Here is a 23,540-nt window from a genome sequence, read left to right as displayed (position 1 = left end):
AAACTATAAAAGTGATTTTTATTGGTTCATTGGCCAATGTGTTTGTACATTGTCAATGCAATGTGGCTTCAGTATTTTTTTTTAACCAGTTTCCAATTCACTTGATACTCGTTGTTAGCCTTTTGTGGCAATATTGTACAGTTTTTTTCACTTTCATTTGACAACCGAGTAAACAATTCTTTATCAAACTATTAATAAGGAATTATTGTAAATATGTTGCAATGTACTTATTTTGATATAAACCAAAAATAAAACGTATCATTTAACATTGGGGTTTTTTTTCTATAATTAAATTAAACAGGTTTCATTCAAATAGAAGTCAGACATGGTGGACCTCATTTTGATTTATTTAAACAGGAGATATTATCAATAGCATTCTGTGATTTTAACACAAACAAAGGTTGAAAAGTTGAGCATTGGGGATAATCCTATGAACATATTTTAAGAATCTTATTCTCATTTAAGACTTACATTTTTAAGCACTTGCATAGTGTGAAACTGACAGGACTATTTCCAAAAATGTTCTTAAGTTTACCCTTTCCTCACATTGATTTGACCTCTGTTAAGGTTTATGTATAGATTATGTTTGATACTGGTAAATAGTTTATGTATACATTTATTTTTGATGGACACTGGATTCACAAGCCAGTTTTTCTTTAGTGCTTTCAGCATCAATACATAATACTTGCATTACTGAATAACTACTCAACAGATGCTGGTTCACATCTTCAACTTTCTTAATACATTCTCTCGTAAACTTGGCCATTACTTATTTTACTGTCACCGTCTCAACAACCCATTCCTTTTAATCTCGAAAGCAACAATCACAAGATAACTTCATGGAACCAGGTGATCCAACAAAAGGTTAACAATTTCTGGGCATTTTAGTGAATCAGTACAGAAAGCAGCAGAGTTGTGTGGAAGTATATGTGTGTCACACTGGCGCAGCCTCTTCTGCAAGCAACTATACTTTCCAAATATGAAAATTAAGTATATATTCACCTCAATGCCTGTGATGAGGCTCCAGGTGAATTTGTTTGCTGTAAAAACACTGCTCTGATAAATATGTCAAAACTTTTTCTGTTACATGAGTATTCAGCAATATATGATGTTTACATCTTCAAATGGCAAAATAATTAGTGAGCTCAAACATTAAAGCAGAAAAAGAGCAATGAGGTTCCTTGATTGAGGTTCCAAAACCGTTTTCTCATCCAGAGGACCTGTTTGAGACTCATATAAAACAGCTATAGCTCATTAAGGCTCGAGACAGATAGATAACAAATCTAACTTGCTTAATTAGGTCAGTTTCTCAAATCAGAAATCGAAATCACAAAGCAAAATGAACAAAATCACCATTTCTAATGCAGGCTCATATTGACATCTCCATGCCCAAAGTTTTAGAACTCCCGTCAATCATGATGGCAGAGTGCCCAAAGAGTCTTGACAGTATTCCACGTCAGTGTTGCCCAGGGAGGAGGATCATGACAAGAAAAAAAAAAAAAAGAAAAAAAAGTGTGGGAATGCTCTACTACCCCCTTCCCCTTCAGGCTGTTTTGGTTGGAGCTGTGGCTGTCTCCTGGATGACCAGAGTGAAGCATTTCTGATGTCTCTGTCACTAAGAGCTCTCCATAGCATCTAAAACTTTCATGATTTGCTGTTTGATGACTTTAGTGGCGTCACCAGCGTCTGGAATTAAATACCTTGAGAAGAGAAGAGAAGAGAAGAAATATGCTTATGCTTACAATCTTGCAAACTACACAAAGACAAGTAAATGACACCAGATGCAGTGTTGCAAAAAACAAAACAAAAACAACCTAAGAACATTTGCATATACTGTTAAGTATATAGCAGGGTTATAATCATTAACTAAAACTATTAAAAACAATTTTGTTCATTGAAATAAATCTGAAACAAAAAAATTGGATGAAATATCTAAATAATAGAATAAATTATAAATTTTGCTTTGGCAACTAAATGAAATACATTTAAAGGCAGAATATGCAAGTTTCACCACTAGAGGTCACTTAATCAAAGCAATAACAAAGGCGTGGCTTGATGATGCCGTGAATGAGTGTGGAATCATGGGAGGTCTCATTTTTACCTCCACAGCCGATGGAAAGCAATCCGCCGGGACTCAGAAACCATGTTCATATATGATCTAATGTATTTCTGTTTAACTTTGTCAAAACAATCATACTAAAAATACATTTGAGTGTGTTGAAAATTTTGTGTTATAATGTTACTCTGTGCGTTCGCTCAGCGGCTGGTATGAGACACTTGTTCCACATTACAGTAAGCTAGATCGATATTAGAATATCATGTAGCTTGTGTTGCTAAATGTAATGCAATTCATTTTAAAATATTGTATGTATGGCTGTATTACTGTACAACAAATTAATCTCTTTCTGATTATGCTATGTTAGCCACTTGACAAAATAGCGTTGTCTCTGAGGGATGGTACAAAAATTTTACTCAGGGTAAATCAAGAAAAAAAAATATTCGAACAATAAGATTAACCGTGTTGAGCTATATAACAATGATTAGTTTTCGGGTCTATAAAAGTATCCAAACATTTGCTCACCTATCTAATAAAACACATAATATATTAAAGCGTCTTTGGTGTTTCCATGGTTTCTACGGAAGTAAATTCTACGGAAATCGAGGGTAACGCGGATATGACATTGTCAGACGACGCAATGACACGAGCTGTTACACTGGTTAAAATGGCTGATTTCTCTGGATTTAAACATTTTTGGAAACATTTGGGATAATGTAAGTACACAAGTCAACAAAATATTTTATTATAATGTTCTAGTAGCTTTTGGATATTTTAATCCAAAAATATTACATATTGTGACTAAGTTGAAGCACTAAATTTACTAATGGGAAATAATAAAAAAAATGTAAAAAATAAACTAAAACTGAAATAAAAACAATTAAGGCGTTTTTGGGGCTTAAAAATGCAAAAAAGTGAAACCACCCTCCAGAGTGGAAATATTAAAAATGCTCCACCGTCACGTTCCTGTCTAAAGGGTAAAAACGCAAAAGTCTACTAGGGAGAGAAGTAGAAGGAAGGTTGTACGGAGGCGCGCGGACTTGGTGTTGTTGTGTGGCAGTGCTTCACATTGCCACCTAGCCGCCTGGAGTGCATACTACATCGAATTTCACACACTTTTGCGTCACCATATGCACCCAGAAAATGTATAAAAATGACAAAAAAATTTAAAATCTTGTTAAAATTAAAACTGAAAGTGTAAAAATAAAAGCAAATTCAAAAAAGCAAAATATATGAATAATATATTCTTAAATAATAATATGAACGTATTTTTGGAGTTAAAATACATAAAGGTCTCTTGGTGTCCTGTACCTCTCTACAGCCACTATCTCCACTCCTGCAGCATTGTTGTTGCCAAACTTAAAAGTGATGAGTTCTGGATGCTTCTTCTTGGAGGTGATCTTCACCACAGAGTTTAGGGCCTGCCTGGACTGGATGTAAGCAAAACCTTTTCGGGCTGCGATCTCTCTCAAACAGTACATGTGTGTTGCAGTGATCAGCAGATGACTGTGGAAAATAAAACAATAAATAAAACTGTTGTTTCACTACTGGATGAATCAGCGTTTTTGAACAAATCTCTTGAATGAATGTTTCAATGACAAATATATTTTTAACAGTCACTTGTCGCCACCTACTGGCGTAACGATGTAATTGATACAATCTTCATTTGAAGAGTCAATTATTGAATAATTGTAAGACAGGAATAATGATGTGTGGTTGAAAAGACGTTTCTTACCCATGATAACTGCTCTCTCTGGGTCAGCAGCACCATGAACACAGATTTGAATGTGATAATGATTCAGCCATGTCTATTAAACCTTCGAAATCTACTGACATCTATGAATAAGACCGCGTGGGTATTTGAATTAAGATCGCAATCTTTTAATGATTAATCGTACAGCTCTAAAATGCACCCACTAACCATCTATCAGCTGGGAAGCCTCAGTATCTGAGGCTGAATTATTAACATGACAGTTTTTCACATGCAACCGTATTATTACACTGAATACCTTGGCCAGAATATAACATAATTGTGTTATAAAGTTAGAATATAACCTTGCTTCTTTTTTTTCTTTTAAATGGAGGAACTTATTTATTTATTTATTTATTTTTTATACTTAAACTTTTATTTGATGATTTCACCTCACAGTGGAGCACCAATCCCATGTCTAATTCTGATGTGCTCAGACATGTGGCCTCACCTTGGGAACATATGTCCAGTCTCCTTAACTTCATTGCATGGAATATGGTGCTTCACATCTGGTTTGTTGATCCAAGTCTGTATATTGACAATCTCTTTCCTGTCATCATCTGATATCGATGAACTGTCAATCTCATCTAAAAGGAGGAAAGGAAAAAAGAAAACATGAGGAAACAGATAGGGACCCAAATATGAGATGACTGAGTGTAGTGTACCAAAAGTTGAATTTATAAATATCTAGAAGTTAGGTTTAGTACAGTGGTTCTCAACTAGAGGTCTGGGGCCCAATAGGGGGCCTCGACAAATTTCTTATAGTTGTATTAATAATCTTAATTAAAATGCTTAAAAAACACACACACACACAAAGATGTACAACATTAAACTGACATTACATTTTTAAGTATATTTATTTTTATTACAACAGAAGTTCCAGAGGTACATGTCAGCTTAGATAGGAAGGCTTTTGAATATTGTCTTGGAAAAAGGCTAGGTTATTTTGTTAATATATAGTTTTAAAAGATTTTTTGTTTTGGTTCCCTAATACCTTGCTTAATAGAAATTATGATTAAAAAGAATTCTGCAAGCCAGTATGACATGGCATGAATCCAAGGTCAAGATTTCCACTAAAAAATAAATAACATTTTGGTTTGTTTCTCATCAAACTCTGCAAAATGCGATCCAAACACTGAATTATCCCATGTGACTTGAGCTGTATATTCTGTGATATTTTTGCATTTTGTTTTTCAGCTTAAAAGGTGTCAGTTTTTGTGTTGGATTTTCAAATACCAACACTGGCTTATGCGTGTTTGATTGGAGCTTGAACTAAACTCTGCAGGAAAGTGTAAGTTGAGTTGCCTGGAACAGGTTGAATGTCCCTGGTTTAGATGGACCTATGTATTTACCTGTATCATACTCTTCCTCATCTCCGATGCTGAAAACAGGCTTCACACCCCTGTATGGCTTCCCCACCCGATCACTGCTGCTTACGTGCCTAAAGAAAAAAAAGAAAAAAGCATCAGAAGTACTTACAAGAGCCACTAGAAGAAAAAAGGTTTGTCCTTCACAGTAGCATTGTCTTCCTTGTGCTAAAACAGGCATTCTAAGAGCATGGTAGTGAGATGAGGTGTCCTCTGGGATTAGAAAGATGAATACTGTTAGTTGGAAGAGAGGGAAGTTAACATGTTTGCATTTTAACAAAGATGAGAATCAAAGTGTGGAAGGCCAGAGTTTACAAAGCAAATCTCTTAAGAGTCCATTTTACAGTAAAACTGAACAACTTTAACATTAAATCAAAATTGCCCCAGCCTTCCACAGCAGTGATCAAATCTGTATAAAAACAATGAAGAACTGCAGTCTCCCTCCACACAAGTTAGGGGCATCAAAGAGGACTCAGACTTCAGGCTGTGAGACAGACACTGCTGGCATAAAACAAGCAAAGGCACAAAGTGGCAAATGCAGTGAAAGAGGTCAAAACAGCCAACACAGTCACAAAGTGACAAAAATACCTGTGGTTCACAGCTTCCACCATTCTGAGTGGTATTTGTGAATTCTACTACACATGCATGTGAATATTTGGTAGTGGATGACAAAGTCACAAACTCTAGAATATTACTCTACTCTGATGATATTCTCTGAAGAATTTTAGCAGGAAACAGGAAATTCAAAAGACTGAATAGGATATTTGTACTATAGATGCAGGTGATGCAGATGCGTATGGTGTTAGAGCATGAGTGTGCCGTTTAATCTGGGTTTTGAAAACCCCTACAATGAGCTAAAGCTGACAGCGCCACCTTGAGAGGGCAAGTTGCGGAAACCGGATGCACGCTGAAGGGGGCACAGACAAACAGTAATGAAGTCTTACCGATCCAGTATTCCCTTGTCTGGCCAGGGTAGATTGAAAGACATTCTAGTGTGAAATAACAGGGCATAGGTTGTGAGGATTATTAAAAAAGGAAGACTTCAGAAAATCAATCAATTTAAATAAATACCTCTATGTAATATAATTTAAGTCATTTTCTTAAGTAAGGGGTTTAAAAAAAATAATAATTAAAAAAAAAGAGATATCTGATCATTTAACTTTTTTTTCTTCTCATCAATTGTTCTTTTTGTTTTAATCAATAAACGGACATATCCGCAGAGAAGGATGTGAAAGAATGTCTGTCTGGTGAACTGAAGATTAAGGATGCTCACCTGTCCACCGGTGTGGAAGTGTTTTCAATGAAGCTGATCATCTTCTCCTTCACATTAACTGACTTGGACTTGAGTGCAAAAGTCATTTTGTTGACAAGTGATTTAACTCCTTTGCCATCTGTGCTGTTCAGTTCCCCCTGTATCAATATAAGAGATGGGCTGAATTAACTTAACCCAAGTTTGAGAGGCATTTGCTTATCACAATGGAAGTTGAATTTAATGGCTTGCTTTACATACAATGTCCACTAGATGACACTAAATGCCACCCAGAAAATGAAAGGAAGATGCTACATGTATTCAGCTTATATTTCAAAAGGGAAGTAAGCTATTTCCTATGAATGTGTGCAAGACTTCAGATTCCTTAGCCACTATAAGTAATTAACTAGAAGAATAACAAAGTGCAGTAAGCAGTAAAACTATTTGAGCTACAAGCCATTGCGTTTTAATTACAATAATACATTTATCAATTGTACAGCTGGAAGCCTCGCATTCAAGATAAAAAAATGGCCATGCATGCTCCTACGTAAAAAATAAGGAGGATAAATCTTCAGAGAAGTACCATAAATATCTTGAAAACAGATGTTGATGAGGAGGACATGGGCCACAAAAGCATGGTTTATGGGCTGCATGCCCTGAGTAGTGAGTAGCACAGCTTTAATGCACAATCTGATGATGTAACGTACATCTCTCACACTCACAGACACACTAAACTCACATCAGCTGAGCTGAGGCTACTGTGGGATCCTGAGGTGCTCACAATCCAGTGAACATAAACATTATCCGGCCCTTCAACATTAATATCTGCCAGGTGCTGCTGCAATGCTGAGAATAAAAGAAACAAAAAGGCAGTGAGTCTCATCAGCACAATAAAACTGCTTCTGTCACCATGTAAAACTGCTGATCAGATTTTATAAATGCATCCAAATGCATTACATTTTATTTATTTAAAGGCACACTATGTAAGATTTTTGGAACAAAATATTGAAAAACCACTAGAACAATGCTATATATTTTGTTGATTTGTGTACTTACATTATCCCAAATGTTTCTAAGAATGCTTAAATCCAGAGAAATAAGCAGTTTTAACCAGGACATGGACCATGCCCATGCGTCGCCTATCAATGACATCATACCCGCATTACCCTCGATTTCCGGTTATATTTTGTAGAAACCATGGAAACACCAGAGACGCTTTAATATATTATGCGTTTTATTAGACAGGTGACCAACTGTTTGGATATATTCATCGAAAAAAAATGAATCACAGCTCAACACAGTTAGTCTTTTTGTTTAAATCTCGTTTTCTTGATTTACCGTGAGTACCATATTTACCATGCCTAATATCGATCTAGCTCACTGCGGTGTGCAACAAGTGCCTCATACAGTAGCCGCCGAGTGAAAGCACAGAGTAGCATTATAACAACTTTCAACACACTCAAATGTATGATGTGATAAAACAGCGTTGCGTTACCCTACATACGATTGACCGGAATAAGCGGAAGCAGTGTGTGGCATTATAAAAGCTCCACTGCTCTCGAGCCGTGTGTCGTGCTTGTCTCTCATTAGCAATCACTCCAGCGGCCTCATTTCGCGCCAACGGCTTTTGTAGCGTTAATAAATCTTTAATACATTACCGGTCATCCATGAATATGATTTCTGTCCGAGTTCCATCGTATTCTCCACCGGCTGTAGAGGTGAAGACAACAACTACCATGATTCCACGAAATCAAGACGTCATCAAGCTACGCCTTTGTTTTGAATAAACAACCTCTAGTGGTGAAAAGTTACATAGTGTGCCTCTTATTGTTTGTTGATATTTTATTTATCAATTGCATTTTGTTCCAAATTTGGCCAGAAGGTACAGTGCACAGATGATTAAAAAAGTGTTAATGTTGCTGAAAATAAAACTTACCCATAAATCCACCTTTTGCTATGCTCACATACTCTTTATTTTTCTAGACAAAGGAAAGGAAAATTTATTTCTAATAGTTATGAAATTCTTTGAATAATAATTTACACAACAATTCAATATGTAGCAGCAGACACAGTTCTCACCTGTAGGAAGTGGGCAAGCACCATGTTCATGTACATGTCCTCTTCTTCACGTCCACTGCCCATGAAGCACAGATGCTCTCCGCTGGCCACAGAGCCCGACTCCAGAGACTGCTTCTGTGCCTCCAGAAGAGACTTCACTGACAGGGCAAACTCAGAGGGGTTATGGAGCATCTGTGAACCAAGACAACGACGTGAAGGACACAGGTGCACAGAGCTGTGTGCAATTCCTCTGTGAGGCAGCTACACATATTAAACATAGTATTTTTGTGGAAACAAAGTGGATCAGAATCTCTATTTCAGAAACTCTATTTGACATTCATATTAAGTCAAATATTTACAAATGCAATTGCATTTTCAAATTAAAGGCATTCTTCTCTGCTTGCAAAAATTCTTACCAGGTCAGAGTCCAAGTGAAAGGCAGTGGAGAGGTGACCAGCATTGTACTGCTCTGCAGGACGGCAGTCGACTACAAAAAACCTCACACCCTCCTAAGAAGCATAAAACCGCAAAAATATCATCACTTGAAATAGGGCATCACATGCTGAAAACTGATTTTCTGTTGGTGATTCGCATGCACAGCTGGCAGAAATCAAGATGTTTCAAGGTCAGAGGGTGTGAATTTGAAGAAATTGTTTTTTGCAATGTACATACATATATAGAGACCACATAAAATATGGCAAACAGAATCTCACACATACATGCTTGACACTCACAAAGATTTGTTCTTACACATCAAGCATGTTTACCATAATTGATGTGTTCTATGTATGAAAACATTAAAGCTATCTTCATTTGTCAAAGATAATGAGATATGAGGGAGTAAAAAGAGTAAATGACACATTTAATTTCTGGGTGAACTATCCCTTTAATGTTGAACCCTTATCAACAACATTAATAATCATTAAAGATGATTTGGAGAGGTCTTCAACAGTAATCTTGGAGTGGGGACTCACAGGTTGTAGCTGGTTGGCTTGCAGGATCTCAGGGACGGATACGGGCAGACAGAGTGCTTGACTCAGGTCCATGTCCTCTTCTTTTAGGGCAACCAGACTGCTGCCAAACAGATTATGGTTCTCCTGCACACACATCAAATACTCAGGGCTTGATGGTGTGATTCACTTGCATTTGTAAATTAATAGAGATGTGTGCAGCCTGCAGCGCCTCAGTTTTGTGAAATGTAAGGTCATAAAAAAAAGGTCATAACTTATCTTAAGTGGGATAACAAACATATTAACTATTTTAAAAGGTATTACATTTGAGGGTGGAAAACAGGAATTGTGATTCAGCCAAATGTGATTATTAAACTTTTAAATTATGCTACATGCTATTAAAAGATGTTATTGCAATGCACCACAATTCCTGATCTATTGTGATGTCTGATGTGCATCATATCTATAGGAAGTTGGAAATAAGAACAGGGATATAATGCTTACCTTTCTAAGCGATAGAGGCGTCTTGCTGTTGTAATACTGTGCTAAAGAGAACAAGTCTTCAATGTCCTCTGCCTCTAGTAATGACGGAGACAGCTCCAGCATTTCTGAGAAAAAAATAATAATAATACAAAAATTACAGCTGTACACTTGTCACAATGCAACAGGTTTTTGTAATGTATTTTTATTATTATTAAATAATGAATTAAATTAAACAATTAAAAGTAAAAAAAAACATTACTGATTATCTCCTCTTTGCCATCTCCTTCTTGGGCAAGAATGCTGTCTCTGGACATCAGAAAAAGAAGAAAAACATCTTTTGACTTGATCTCATGAACAGGCGAGTAAAACTGCCTTAGACAGTGTAGTTCATTAAAGGGGTCCTATTATGCTTTTTCTTTACTGTGTAATGTTACTGTTTGTGCATGAAAAAGGGATGCAAAGTTAGAAAGCACAAAGTCCACTCCAAAGGGAGTTATTCTCTATATCAGTAAGCAGGGTTTCTGAACTCGCGCAAATGCCTCGATTGTACAATGTACAATCGGAACGTGCATGTCAAAATATATACCGGTTATGGTAAGGGCATTACATTTCCGATACACGCTTTAAGTGGTAGACCAACTTACTGTTCAACAGATTGAGGTGGTTGACCAATCAAAGCAGACTGGGCTTTTCGGAAGGTGGGTTTTAAACAAAACTGAAACTAAAACAGAGTGTTCAGACAGAGGGTGAAAACAGGCCCTGCAACAATGTAAATTGTTGAACATTAAACGATGTATGAACATGTTTAGTAGATGCCATAAACAAAATTATGAACCTGTGAATGAGCATAATAGGACCCCTTTACTCAACTGAGTGCACTGAACAGTCTGAACTGTCACATACTTGGCATTGACAAGGATGATGAGCAAGAGGAAGAAGATGAGAAAAGGGTCAGCCTGTTGGAGATAAACATCCCACAAGGCCTGTGTTACCTCAGGGAGACAGTGGCTAGAAAAGAGACTGCCCAGCTACAGGAAACAGAAAAAATTGTATATATAAGTGTCAAGTTCTTTAGCAAAAATGATAAATGTATATTTGATTCATTCTAGGAATATGACCATAACACTTTTTTTCAGACTAGCTCCATAGCATGTAGAAGTTACATATAATTTATCTACTAAGCTAGGGGTGTCCAATCATGCTCCTGGAGGGCCAATGTCCTACATACTTTAGCTTCAACCTTCATTTAACACACCTGCACCAGTTAATCAAGGTCATGAGGATTACTAGAAACTCCCAGAAGGTGTGTTGGGGTAAGTTGGAGGCCTGGAGCTAAATTCGTTGGCTATGCACGAGCAGGTTTGGACACTCCTGTACCAAGCCAAATATTTCATCAACTATTGCCAGAAAAAGACTGACCCAGCTGATGGCGTAGGAATCAGGAGTGATCTTTTTTGTATCCAGGAAGGAGCAGAGTTCAGGCTCATGGTACTGCAACAGGAGCCTGAATAGGTGAAACGGCCGTCCTTTCACAAAACAGTCTCTGCAAAGGACAAACAATATGACACTAAATCAAGGAAACTGATATACAAAGAATGCATGTTCTCCCTCTGCCAACCTAAAGTGTTTCACAGTTAAAGTTGGTGGAATTTAATCACCATGAACAAAACTGAACATTTCAAAACTGGCCTTTTGTCTTTTTAGACAAGACATGGTAATTTCAGGGATTGATTTTCTACATAATACGCAACATTTTATTATTATTATTATTATTTATTATTATTATTATTATTATTATTAATGTTTGATCAAATTACATCAAACCAAACTTGTCATTACACAAATAAATCCTGGATCAGGTAAGTTTTGGAGTGGAAAAAAAAAACAGATGAAAAGCAAAACTGTGGGGGTTTTGTTTATTAATTTTTTTTTTTTTTTTTTTTGTATAAACACAGACAGATGAACACTCCTACTACCGTGGGATGTATTTATTCATGATGGCATAGAAGCAGTTGTATAAGTCTCTGCGGGACAGCTGTAAGCCCAAGAGTGGTTTGAGGATGTGTGGCCAACTAAGATCTGGAGTGAAGGTGACATTTCTGGATTTGCAGTAGAAGGTGATCACTGACTCCACATCTGACACCAGGTCCCGCCCTTCCTCCACTGGTATCCCCAGCTCATCTATATGCAAAGATTGCAGAGGTCAAAGATTAGCATCATTATATAAAAAAATCATACTGATTTTTATGGGGCTGTATTTCACAACACTGTAAACTACGGCTTGTGGGAAAAGTAGTAGTAGATTGCTTGATGCCTTGTTCTTGCCACACTAGGAAGAATTAGGAAGAATAACTAACTAACTAACTACCGTAACTAACTAACCTTTATACAGGAAATAAAAAAAATAGATTTTTTTTTTCAATTGTACTTGTGATAAAAAATTAATTCACCATAAAATGGAATAGAGATTTTCTTCCGCAAAGTGACGTGATTGCAACAACTTATCAAAAATGGGCTTGGTTGCAAGCTTGCAGTTGATTGTGGAGAGGTGGGGTTCAAGCAAACAAAATAATTACAGAAGTCCGGTATAAGTCACTGAAAGTCTGTCATTTTCACTGGAAGACTGAGTTATGACATTTTGATCAAACATTAAGATGCCAAACAAAAATTTAATTAAATATATACATATCAACATTAAGCCTTTTCATGTGCATGTCCTTTGGACAAGTAAATCTGTCATTCACTTGTCCCGAGTAAAAAAACTAGCTTGAACCTCAACAGCGCTACCTTGTTACCGTCAGTAATACATTTATTATCCACTATCGATCGCAACTTCCAAAAAATGAAATAATATTAGAATCATTCTCTCGTTTTAGTGATTCCCTAGTTATTTTTTTGTTACTGACGCTTTAAATCAGGCTACTTGTCCGGTCGGGCAAGTAACATTCTCATTTAGATAAAATGAGAAAAATTGTAATTGTAAAATTCTCTTTTACTTGTCCCTTCAAAAAATCCACAAATGTCGAGCCCTGTAGCGGTAAAGTAAAATGCACTCTAAAAATCTAATTTATTTGGAATAAACAATTATTCAAGGTATTTTGAAGTGTCCACGACAACAATATCGTGCATGTTCATTATCGTGATAAATCGTATTACCGAACACCCGCACATGTCTACAACTGACACACCTGAAACACTCTCTCAAGCCCCGTTCACACCGCCAGCGACACGAGCGACATTGATCATTGGCGACAGAATGTGGGCATGTCAAGCGACACGAGACATGCGACAAAAGTTCAGAAATTTCAACTTTGTGCAAATGAGAAGCGAATTTCACGAGCGACAACCAATAGGAATGAAGACTGCCAGTAGAGCTCACGTCACCGTCTCGACTGCAGGCAAGAAAGAACAGAGATCCGGAGTGATTTGATTCACTGTTTTATATGATTTGACTGTAACCACATATATGGATATAGCAAAATTATGCACGGAAAACAATCTGTCGACAGTCTTAGGGAGTTTGATTCATGCATTGATAGTTCTTGTGTTGTAATTGTATGATTCAAGTTTAGCACGGCTGCAGTTCATTTTACAGTTTCCACTGTATTATGTTGATTATTAGGGACAAGAAAATTGATTATTTGTCAAATTCGAATTACATTTTAGTAGGCCTAACTGTTGACAGTATGAGTGAGTTTCATTTGTTGATTGATCGATCGTTAATCAAGTTAATGATTTAATGCACTGAGCACTTCTGTGGTTAATATAACACTCTCCAACAGCATAATATTACTTTTAAATCTTTTAAGCCTAGTTTTTTTGTCAAATTAGAATGATATCTTAGTTTTATATATGTTGTACTTTCTATAGATATGGCCAGACGTGCAGTCTGCCAATAACATTAGAGCGACAGCACTACGAACGCCTACAATCAACTACAGCGTCAAAATCGATGGCAGTGTGAACGGGGCTTCAGACAGCATGTGATCTCAAATTCAGTTCTCTTTTGCAGCTTATTGCGCTTGAATGTGAACACACACAGTTATAAGTTATATCATGTTGAGTATTCATGTAAACAGTAGGTTATGTCTTAAATGAACATAAACAACTGGGTGAAAACCGGATGTGTGTCAGTTTATTAGAGTCATAATTTTTAGTTTAGTGACTTTAACTTCTGCTTTAAAAGGCATTATTTTTGTTTTTAGAATGTAATGTCACAATATTAGAATGTAACGTTATTTTAACCCTTTTTGCACATAATATATAGCATAGCCTACATTGGTTACATTCACTATATTTGTTATTCATAGCCTTCAATATGAACATTGTTTGTAGAACAACATTGGGCAGGATGTGAAATAACTTCTTTTCTTTTAATAAATACAGATTTTGTTTTTTATCCAAATAAAAAAAGAAGAAAATACAGAGACATATAACCGTATAGCCAAAAAATACTAAGATATTATTTTTTGGTCATATCGCCTAGCCCTAATGTGTAGAACATAACCACGCATAAATGACAAATTGAAAATGAGGAGAGGTGATTCACCAATAATCTGCTGACTGCGGGTGTGAATGAGCGTCTGTTCTGCTAGGTCCAAAGCTCCATCCCATGAGGACAGACTATCTCCTTTACCAGACACGTTCAAAGCAATCTGTCAACAAACATGAAACTAAAGCTTAGAAAATTAAACAGACAAAACACCTACAGTTCAACAAGGCTTTATCAGCAGCACTAGGGTTGTCAAAAATATTGATATTTCGATATTGATACTGAAATAGTTCCAATACTCCTTTTCTGCAGTATTGATACACAACATCAGCTGCACATTCTCACTCTCTCTTCTCTCCGCATGTTGTGTAACAGCTTATTGGATCCGTGCATAAGCTCGTATAGTGACAGCAGCCTAATAAACCTGATGCTTTCTGTCATGTTAATCAAAGAACAAAGAGAAAATCACTCGCTGATCTTGACAGAATAACTTTTGTAACTTTATTTGTAAGCATTAGTCTGTATTTAATTTTTAGAATGGAAACTATCCAGTGTTATTTTTACATTTGATTACTTAAAATTCTGTAGTATTTCTTTTCTGAATACTACTGTTAGACCCACCTGAAAAACATAAAGCAATGTATATTTAATTTGTCTCTTGATTCTATTGTACTTATTTGTGCTATTGTTTGCAATTTGTTTATTTATTCTATTACTGACTGTTTACTGGCCTTTTTTTCTAAATCTAGTTGAATTCAAACAAAGCCTCCCTGTGTGTAAAATTATGATATAACAAATTATCTGGATGGTGGTATATATGGCAGAAATTCCAGTATCGTGACAACTCTAATTAGCAAACCATTAGATATAAGCTAATCTCCCACGGGGGGGGGGGGGGGGGGGGGGGGGGGAGTTTAAAGGGTCCTACACGCCAAGCTAAGCTACAGTTTCCTTAATGGCCATCTGATCAATACAGAGGCTCTCTAAAGCCCTTTGGGATCCATTGACTCTGAGGGAAATTCTTTAAAACAAAGCCCTGCATGGATCTCTTATGTATTTTACACATGACACTTTTTCCTGTCTCTCTCATCAACACACATGTACAATCTTTCCATAGCTTTTTCAAAATACAAATAGTCAATATTTTCAAATGAGGCTACACAGGCTGATTAGTCTTTATACACTTACCATCCATAACTTTGCCCGCTGTGGTGGGGAAAGGTTTCGGACCTGGATGACACCATCCTGATCAGTGTCCAGATCACATTCTGCCAAGTCAAGAGCGTCTGCCAGATCCTGATTCCTTCAGAAAACACAGTAAATGCACACATGACACACTGTGACCTGATCACTCAAACTTCACTCAGCAGAAGTCAAGGGCAGATTTTGACCACATTCAGGTTTTCTGAATTCAAGTGTTTGCATTACCTACATGTACGCAGAAACTATGCAAGCAGAAACAGAAGGGTTTTAAAAACATTATATAAAACTTCATCCTACGACTCAAAAGCTGAGGGTAGGGCTGCACGATATTGGAAAAAAACTACTTTGCGATATTTTGTGTTTCTGCTATATATAGTGATATGAAACCAATTTCACCAGATGATTTTAATAGCTCTATTTGTAAATAATGAATCATTCTAGGATGATGATTTTGTAGCGGAGTGCATCTGCAAAGAAAATAATACTTGCAAGCATAGATAAAATACAATAGAAGAAAGATACAAATGAAATAAGCAGTGCGTTAAGTTTTTCAGGTAAATCTAACGGTATTCAGGTACAGAAATTGAATAATCAAATGTAAAATCAAAGTCTTCACTGTATAAATAGAATATTAGCCTACTAATATAATTAATGAATACAATTTATATTTGTTAAAGCTACAAAAATGCTTTGTTGTTTGATTTACAATGGTGACACGAACAGCTGCGGTATATTAGGATGCTTTTGCTTTAAGACAAATGCACGGTTCCAATATAATGATACACATATCCGTTTTCTTTCTCAATTGTTTACAACACTGCGTTTATGAGGATACTTGCCAAGACTGGCATTTTGACTATTTTGTGTGCACGTGTCCGTTTAAGCTCAAAAGGATGAGAAAGAGAACTGATTTCGCTGTTCACGTGCTGTCTGTGCAGCTCTGTGTGCACGCACAGATAACAGTGTGTGAGTTACAGTGCTCTTGTGCTTGATTTTTAAACATGCAGGACTTAAAAACACATGCAAATGATAAACTTTCACTCTATGATGGTTAAACGTTGCAATTAATCCACGATCATGTGTTCCAAACCTGGGAAGCAGCTGGCCCGTTCGGATCACGGATCTATTAATGCCAACTTGACATTTCTCATACTGCGATGTGACTATCGCGGATGCGCACAATATTGATGCTGAATAGGCTATATCATGCAGCCCTAGCAGGGGGTATGAAAGATTTTTAAAGATATTTTTGAAAGAAGTCTCTTATGCTCACCAAGGCATCAAACATACAGTAGTATTGTGAAAAAATACTACAATTTTAAAAAATCTGTTTTCTATTTTAATACATTTTAAGATGTAATTTACTCTTGTGATGGCAAAGCTGTATTTTCAGCAGCCATTACTTCATTCTTCAGTGTCATATAATCCATCAGAAATCATTCTAATATGATGATCAATTTGGTGCTCAAGTATCAATGTTCAATGTCTAAATTGGTTGTGCTGCTTAATTTTTGTGTAAAACGTAATAGGTTACTAATTTCAGGATGTTTGATGAAAGGAAAGTTCGCAAGAACAGTATTTATTTTACATTTTAATCATTTTTAACATCATAAATGTCTGTACTGTCACTTTTGATCAATAAAATGCACCATTAAATTGCATTAAAAATGACTGACCCCAAACATGTTCGTTTACTGATGAATGTGTTTACGTGAATAAAAGCTTACATTAAAACTGTTTATCGTATAACGCAATCGTGTCTCTTCAGTTGACTTGGATTAATTCATATGGTTTTATTTTACAATCTTCTTTATGAACGATTTGAAGAAGCTTTGTGAGAATAGACTTCCTATGGAGGGACAGAAATTTCTCAGATTTTAATATCAAGATGAACTACTTTAATTTCCAAAGATAAACAAAAGTCTTGGAAGGGAACGACATGAGGGTGAGTAATTGATGACAGATTTTTCATTTTTGGGTGAACTATCCCCTTTAATATAAAAAGAGTATAAAGACAATGGCAACTTATTCTAATTAACCTATACCAGAATTAAGGAGAAAAATAATTATTTGTGTTAAGTGTCTGATGAATTTATTCTTATTCGGTCTGACGCATTTTTATATAAACAACAAAAAATAGCACAGGCAAAAAACAAAAAGCATCTTGTGTGAACAGCAGTGACATGAATCATTTATGAGCAATATGCTGAGCAGCTATACAGAAATTAATATCACCACAACAAATAAGGTGTGTGTATACACGGTAGCTGACATGGCTGTGCGATGAATACACATTACTGAGAATTCAGCTGCAGAAAGAGGCTTCTACCAAATTCAATATTCAGTCAAAAGGGTATTCAGTCTCTCAGCACTGCTCTTCTGCACTTTCACTCTCCTCTAGGGTTTCTCCAAGAGCTATTACAAATTCTAGACACTAGCAGAACAAGCCAAGAACCTGGTGGAGGGTTCTTCAGGAGAAAAACAAACAAACACTCGACTTGCACTAAATTGCATTTTTAGCTAAAAAAAAAAAAAAAAAAAAAAAAAAAAACGGAGAGAAATCCTCTGAGGCCTCTTTGCCATCTGCTATACTGCCAGGGAAAGAAACTGGCAGACAAAGCCCTACTCTCACACACTACTGATGAGAACAACTGTGCTGAAATCAAACAATGCGCATCACTCACACAAACACACCGCAGATGCTCCAATTCTTTCACACACACAACCTCTTCTCAGCTGCAGCAAAAACACCAGTGACGCATTACAAAATAAACTCTTTTTTATAGCAATAATACAAAACACTTAATTGCTTAATAAGAACCTGCAATATAGTAGTTAATGGCATGAATGTTTTTTCCAGCATAATTTTCAACCCATTCTAACTGATTATTCCAAGACTATCAAAAGTCGTTCTCGCAATTTTGACAAAACCTCATTTGTTATCGAACTAAACAACATCACCATGGTGACACATTTATTTACACCAGTGAAAAAATATGGTTAAATAAATACATCAAGAAAACTAAACACTGTAAAGGTGTAAAGGCCCATTCACACCAAAGACGATAACTATAAAGATAACGATAAAGATATAATTCTAAAAATCGTTCTCCATATTAAAGAATAACAGAGTTCACACCACAACTATAACGATAAAGATATGAGGAACGATATCGTTGGGATCACTTTCAGAACGATTTTTTTTCCAGCTGTCGAACGATAAAACACTGACAGCCAATCAGAATCCATTCTAATTTAAAGGTCTTGCGCATTTAAAATGGATCTGGATCATCCGGACGCACGCATGCTTAGAATAAAAAGACCGTTATCGGTCGTTGGTGTGGACGCATATATAGTTATCTTTATCGTTATCTTTATAGTTATCGTGCTTGGTGTGAACAGACCTTAACTGTAGTAGAAATCAAGTTGCTTATTGATGATGGGTTCCACAATCACTCTAAAGTCCTGACATACTCTTAGGGCCCTTTCACACCTACCTTGTTTGATCCAGATTTTCTGACTTTTCAGTTTGATCCAAATCAAAATTACAGGTGTGAAACCTCCCCCGGACTAGCCTGGAAATCCTGACCTAAATCTAAAAGATTAATGGTCTGGCATCGACTAATGAAACTCGGCCAGCTCGAGGGGTGGCACCAAGCATGCATTTGAAAATCTCACTGCACGCAACTGGATAACACTACGACCAATCACAACAATAAACCCCATAGCTAACTGGTAGATTATACTCTTACCGTATCTGGTCGGCAAAACAGCAAAAACGTCCTTCTTGCAAAGGAACGATTCGAGCGGCGTCTTCTGTTCCTGTTTTAGATAAAAAGCCAAGTCTAACTCGTTCATTGTAGCGGCCAAAGCCGTTTCAAACAACTGGTATTCATCCATAGCCATCTTGCAATGTTTACTAATGACTTCGACATCACAGCGCTGTCGTCATCTGTTTAGCTTGCGTCTGGCCCGCCTATATCAGATAACCCGATGTGATTGGTACAGCTCAGAGTGAGGGGCATATTTAATGAGCATCATTACTCGACACCAGAGTAACTCGCTGAGCAAATTCAACTTGTGCTCTCGCGAGAACTCTGGATTACCAGGGTACTCCCGGACCACAGTCCGGACAAACAGACGAAATTTGGTCCGACGAAAAGAGGTAGTCTCGGTCCGGATCAAACTGAACAAAGGTTTGGTTCGTTTCTAGTGGGAAAGCATTTTCTGTATGGTTCGGACTTTCAGATCATTTACAGGAAGTTCCGGTGGTTCTCGCAGGATTGCTTGCAGTCTTGTCCTCCTTTCCTGCCGGCAACGATAAAATGTTCGCACAACGAGGACGTTCATTTGGCGAATTTGAACTAGCCTCGGCCCTCGAGTATAGTTGGTGCTGCAGGTAGTAATGCCGTAACAGTATAGTGGCAACGATATGCGTCTGTTCATTCATTCTTGTCAAAAAAAAGATATTTATTTTTTCATTCTTGTCAAAGTTATCCACCGAATTGACAACACGCTGACGTCAGGTGCGCGTCCGTTTACAAATCAATCAATGTCAAGATGCAGCCCACATAGATGATGACGACAGGACGCAAGTATGTCATGTAAAGTTTTTTAGTGCGCTCGCATAATTGCAATGTGAAACCAAACCAAAACTTACCGAATGTATCAAAACATGAACTTTGGTTCGGTACTTGGTGCAGACTTTCTGGGGCGTGTGAAAACACCCTAGAGATGAAGAAAGCTGTCTAACAACAACAAGCCATACCAAGCATTCAAACCTGGGGTGAAAAAAAATGCAAGTTGCCACATATTTAGGATGACTGCCTGAATAATGAGGTATGAAGCTTTAGAGTCAATACATTCTTTTTAAGGTGCAACACGCTAATTAACATGCAAACATCTGTGGTTAATAATGGACTTAGAAATCACAGCCTGAAATATATACCACCCTGCCACAAACTTTGCTCCTTTTATCTCTCCTAGGGAGTCATTTGTCTTCCTTGTCATTGTCTATAAAAACAGGAAGGTCCATATTCAGCATAAGAGGAAGAGGACACAAAGGCTCACTAAAAAAAGTTAGAGGAATCATTAAAAATCTAGGATTGAAAGTATTTTTGCCGAACTAATTGTCATTACACAGTGTATCTCTTGTTAAGCTAAATCATTTTTAAAAACTATAATGGTAATAGTGGATTATGAGAAAGAGAGTGCTTTGCAGTGACCTTCAATAAAAAAACAGTTTACAAATGCCATGGCTGTGAATTACATCAGGATTCAAAATTCTTCTCAGAATAATTCTGTTGAACTTCTACGCCACATGTGCAGATAAACAATAAAACAGAAAAAAATGTTGACGTCAATAAGCTGTCAATGTAGTTGGGCTGAATTCCTCAAGCATTTATAACTTGGGAGGAGTTTCTAATGTTCATACTTATTTCAACTCTCCTGTACAAGACATACTGAAATATTCACAAAATAATCCATACTCATTCAGAAGTACCAAAAAAGGGTGAACCACCCATGTTGAGAATTTTTTTTTTTTTTTTTAATTCCAGAAAACCACCACAGCTATTAAATATGTCTAGAGCTAAACAGAATAATTCACACTTTTAAGGAGAGCCGAATACCGTAAACTACAATCATACATACCATATAAGTAGGGGAAAAACATGGTCATAGTGAAGTAATACAGGAGATAAGAGATTATCATAACGTTAATCATCATCAATTCTATTGTGTCCAAAGCTACGCTAACACCTAGCAAAAGCTGTTTTAACACAGCCAACTCCTAAGGGAACACAACAATGACATATTTAATCTCTTAGAAGACATATTATACAGATCACCATAAAAATAAAAGGACTAAGTTATGTCGAACTGCTGAGAAGGTCTGAGAAACAGCTGGAGTCTCAAAACAATACACTAACTGCTTTGACTAGCCAGAGTAAGTTAGCTGCTTAGCACAGCATCGCTGTCTCACAAACGGATGTCGTGAAAAAAAACTACGTGATTAATAATCTCTTTTCACCGGACTTCAAGTTCCAAGTGATAATATCAGACTGGGACCAGTAAATAGGTCTGCGGTAAAAAATTATCAGTGGTGTTTTCTTACCAGCTGCCTTGAAGCACTTCCCCTACAGCATCCGCCATTGCTGTGGTGACGGTCCACGTCAAACCGTGTCGTAAATACCAGCGTCCTGTCGCTAGGACCACATGCGCGCGCTTGACACTAGTCTAGACGTGACGTAGAACGCGATATTCAGCGGCGCGCGACTTAAGCTTTGATGTATAAAAAAATTGCATTCTAGACCTGGTCGGTTTCAACACGGCATGACACTTGTTGCCTGCCTCTAACATAAATTAGTCTTTCACTTTGTTGTGCTTGTGCGTGTAGCCCACTGTCTTTTTAATTGATTTGAAATACATTGTTATTCATTTTCTGCCATGATGCATCCCCTTATTGTATGATTTATGTCATATGTAATGTGTTATTGAATAAACAAAATAGTTAGCCACTCGATTGGATCTTCTGGTCTAAGTTTAATTTACTTGTCACGTGACCGAGCCTCATCAGCAAAGGAGGCGACAAACATTGATCATTCCAGCAAATAGTGTATTACAGAGATTTAATTTAGGCTACATAATGGTTATCCTTGTTTTTTTTCTTTTTTTTTAAATTATATCAATTTCCTCCAGGAGACCAAGGACTTCAGCACCTGGTTGAAGAATATTATGTCCAAGGGGGTCTGTTTTCACACAATGTTTTGCAAAAAATAATCTTGAGAACTGATAGCCTATCATTTTGTTAATTTATCACCAAACCACTTGCTCAGAGCAAATTCTGATGACGATACCAAAAAGGGCCTCGCTCCTATTGACAGGAAGTGTCTAATTCTAACTGAGCCAAGATTAAACAAAACGTCATTCTCCAAAACTTAACTTAAAATGCATGATGTCTGATGAGCATGGGTCAAAGTCAACAATCCCTTGAGGAGGAGAAGTAAAGACAATATCATCAGTTAGTCTATCATCCTGGCTCTTAGGGTGCTTTTGATTTTTTAAAGTGTACTTTGTTTTTATTATACCTATCATGAAGATGCTTGCCAACCTCAACACTTTCACGCAAACAACTGTCAAAAGATATATGTTGATAGATGGATAGACGTTGGCAAAACCTGAATAACACAGGGGCCATTTGCATAGCATCTGTCTTGAAAGTTTGACCAAGCAGTTAGATAAGAGGTTATCAGTCTTTAAACCTTTTAAACACAATATGTTTGTGCTTTTTTTATATATACATACATACATATTTATATTATATAAAAAATGTTGTGTATAACTGTGATCAGTTTAAGCCAAAATAGCTCATTTTCATCTGGGAATGTGCATTTAATTATTACACAAATGTAATAAGCATTAAATAAAAATAGTTACAAATAACTGATCTAAAAAAAAAACTAATTCACTTTGGATAAAAGCATCTCCTAAATTAATAAATAAATGTAAATCTGCATCGAAAAACGAAAGCAAGCTGGCTTTATGCATAACTGTGGACAACTTGATTCTTTATTTTAGGGTATCATACATTAATATTACACAAGTAAACTTTACCGACATCACATTTACCCCAACCCCCCCTCCTCCCTCTCTTTATGTATTTTTTATTTTTTACTTGAGGCATCTTTTTTTGCACAGCAACTTTCAACAGATTCAGCACAACAAATTCATTTTAAACCTTTAGGTTGTGCCAATTAGCTTGCATTAGTTTATTTTAAAACAATCGTTTTGAGATCTTCAAACATGCAGCAGAATGACTGGAATGACGTTCTACCAATATTGGTAGGTACCAATTAATAATCAGTAACCATTAATAATTGATCAGGCTGGAGAAAAAATGAAAATAGGCAAACATGTAAACATTTACATATT

The 23,540-nt window shown here is 36.6% G+C and overlaps 1 protein-coding gene across 2 annotated transcripts; it reads right to left on the bottom strand.

Moving 5' to 3' along the window:
- Positions 1 to 329: 329 nt before the first annotated feature.
- tbc1d23 (TBC1 domain family, member 23) lies at positions 330 to 21,823 on the bottom strand. Of its 2 annotated transcripts, XM_079884249.1 has the most exons (19): positions 21,724 to 21,823; positions 15,594 to 15,708; positions 14,463 to 14,568; positions 11,890 to 12,094; positions 11,333 to 11,456; positions 10,817 to 10,941; positions 10,173 to 10,219; positions 9,935 to 10,038; positions 9,455 to 9,577; positions 8,897 to 8,989; positions 8,502 to 8,672; positions 8,359 to 8,401; positions 7,162 to 7,268; positions 6,447 to 6,583; positions 6,118 to 6,162; positions 5,159 to 5,247; positions 4,258 to 4,393; positions 3,368 to 3,562; positions 330 to 1,700 (listed from the first exon to the last, which is right to left on the bottom strand). In XM_079884249.1, the coding sequence occupies exons 1-19, from the start codon at positions 21,759 to 21,761 to the stop codon at positions 1,616 to 1,618; spliced, it is 2,088 nt and encodes a 695-aa protein (XP_079740375.1). In that variant the 5' UTR covers positions 21,762 to 21,823; the 3' UTR covers positions 330 to 1,615. The 2 variants fall into 2 exon arrangements, with proteins under 2 accessions (XP_079740375.1, XP_079740376.1); XM_079884250.1 differs by lacking the exon at positions 6,118 to 6,162 and having other exon boundaries at positions 21,724 to 21,822.
- Between the last annotated feature and the right edge of the window lie 1,717 nt (positions 21,824 to 23,540).

The sequence above is a fragment of the Squalius cephalus genome (genome assembly GCF_949319135.1).
Source record: "Squalius cephalus genome assembly, chromosome: 10".
NCBI classification, from domain to species: domain Eukaryota; kingdom Metazoa; phylum Chordata; class Actinopteri; order Cypriniformes; family Leuciscidae; genus Squalius; species Squalius cephalus.
Note: the sequence above shows the minus strand (reverse complement) of the source record. Positions and strands in the feature narration are given on the sequence as shown.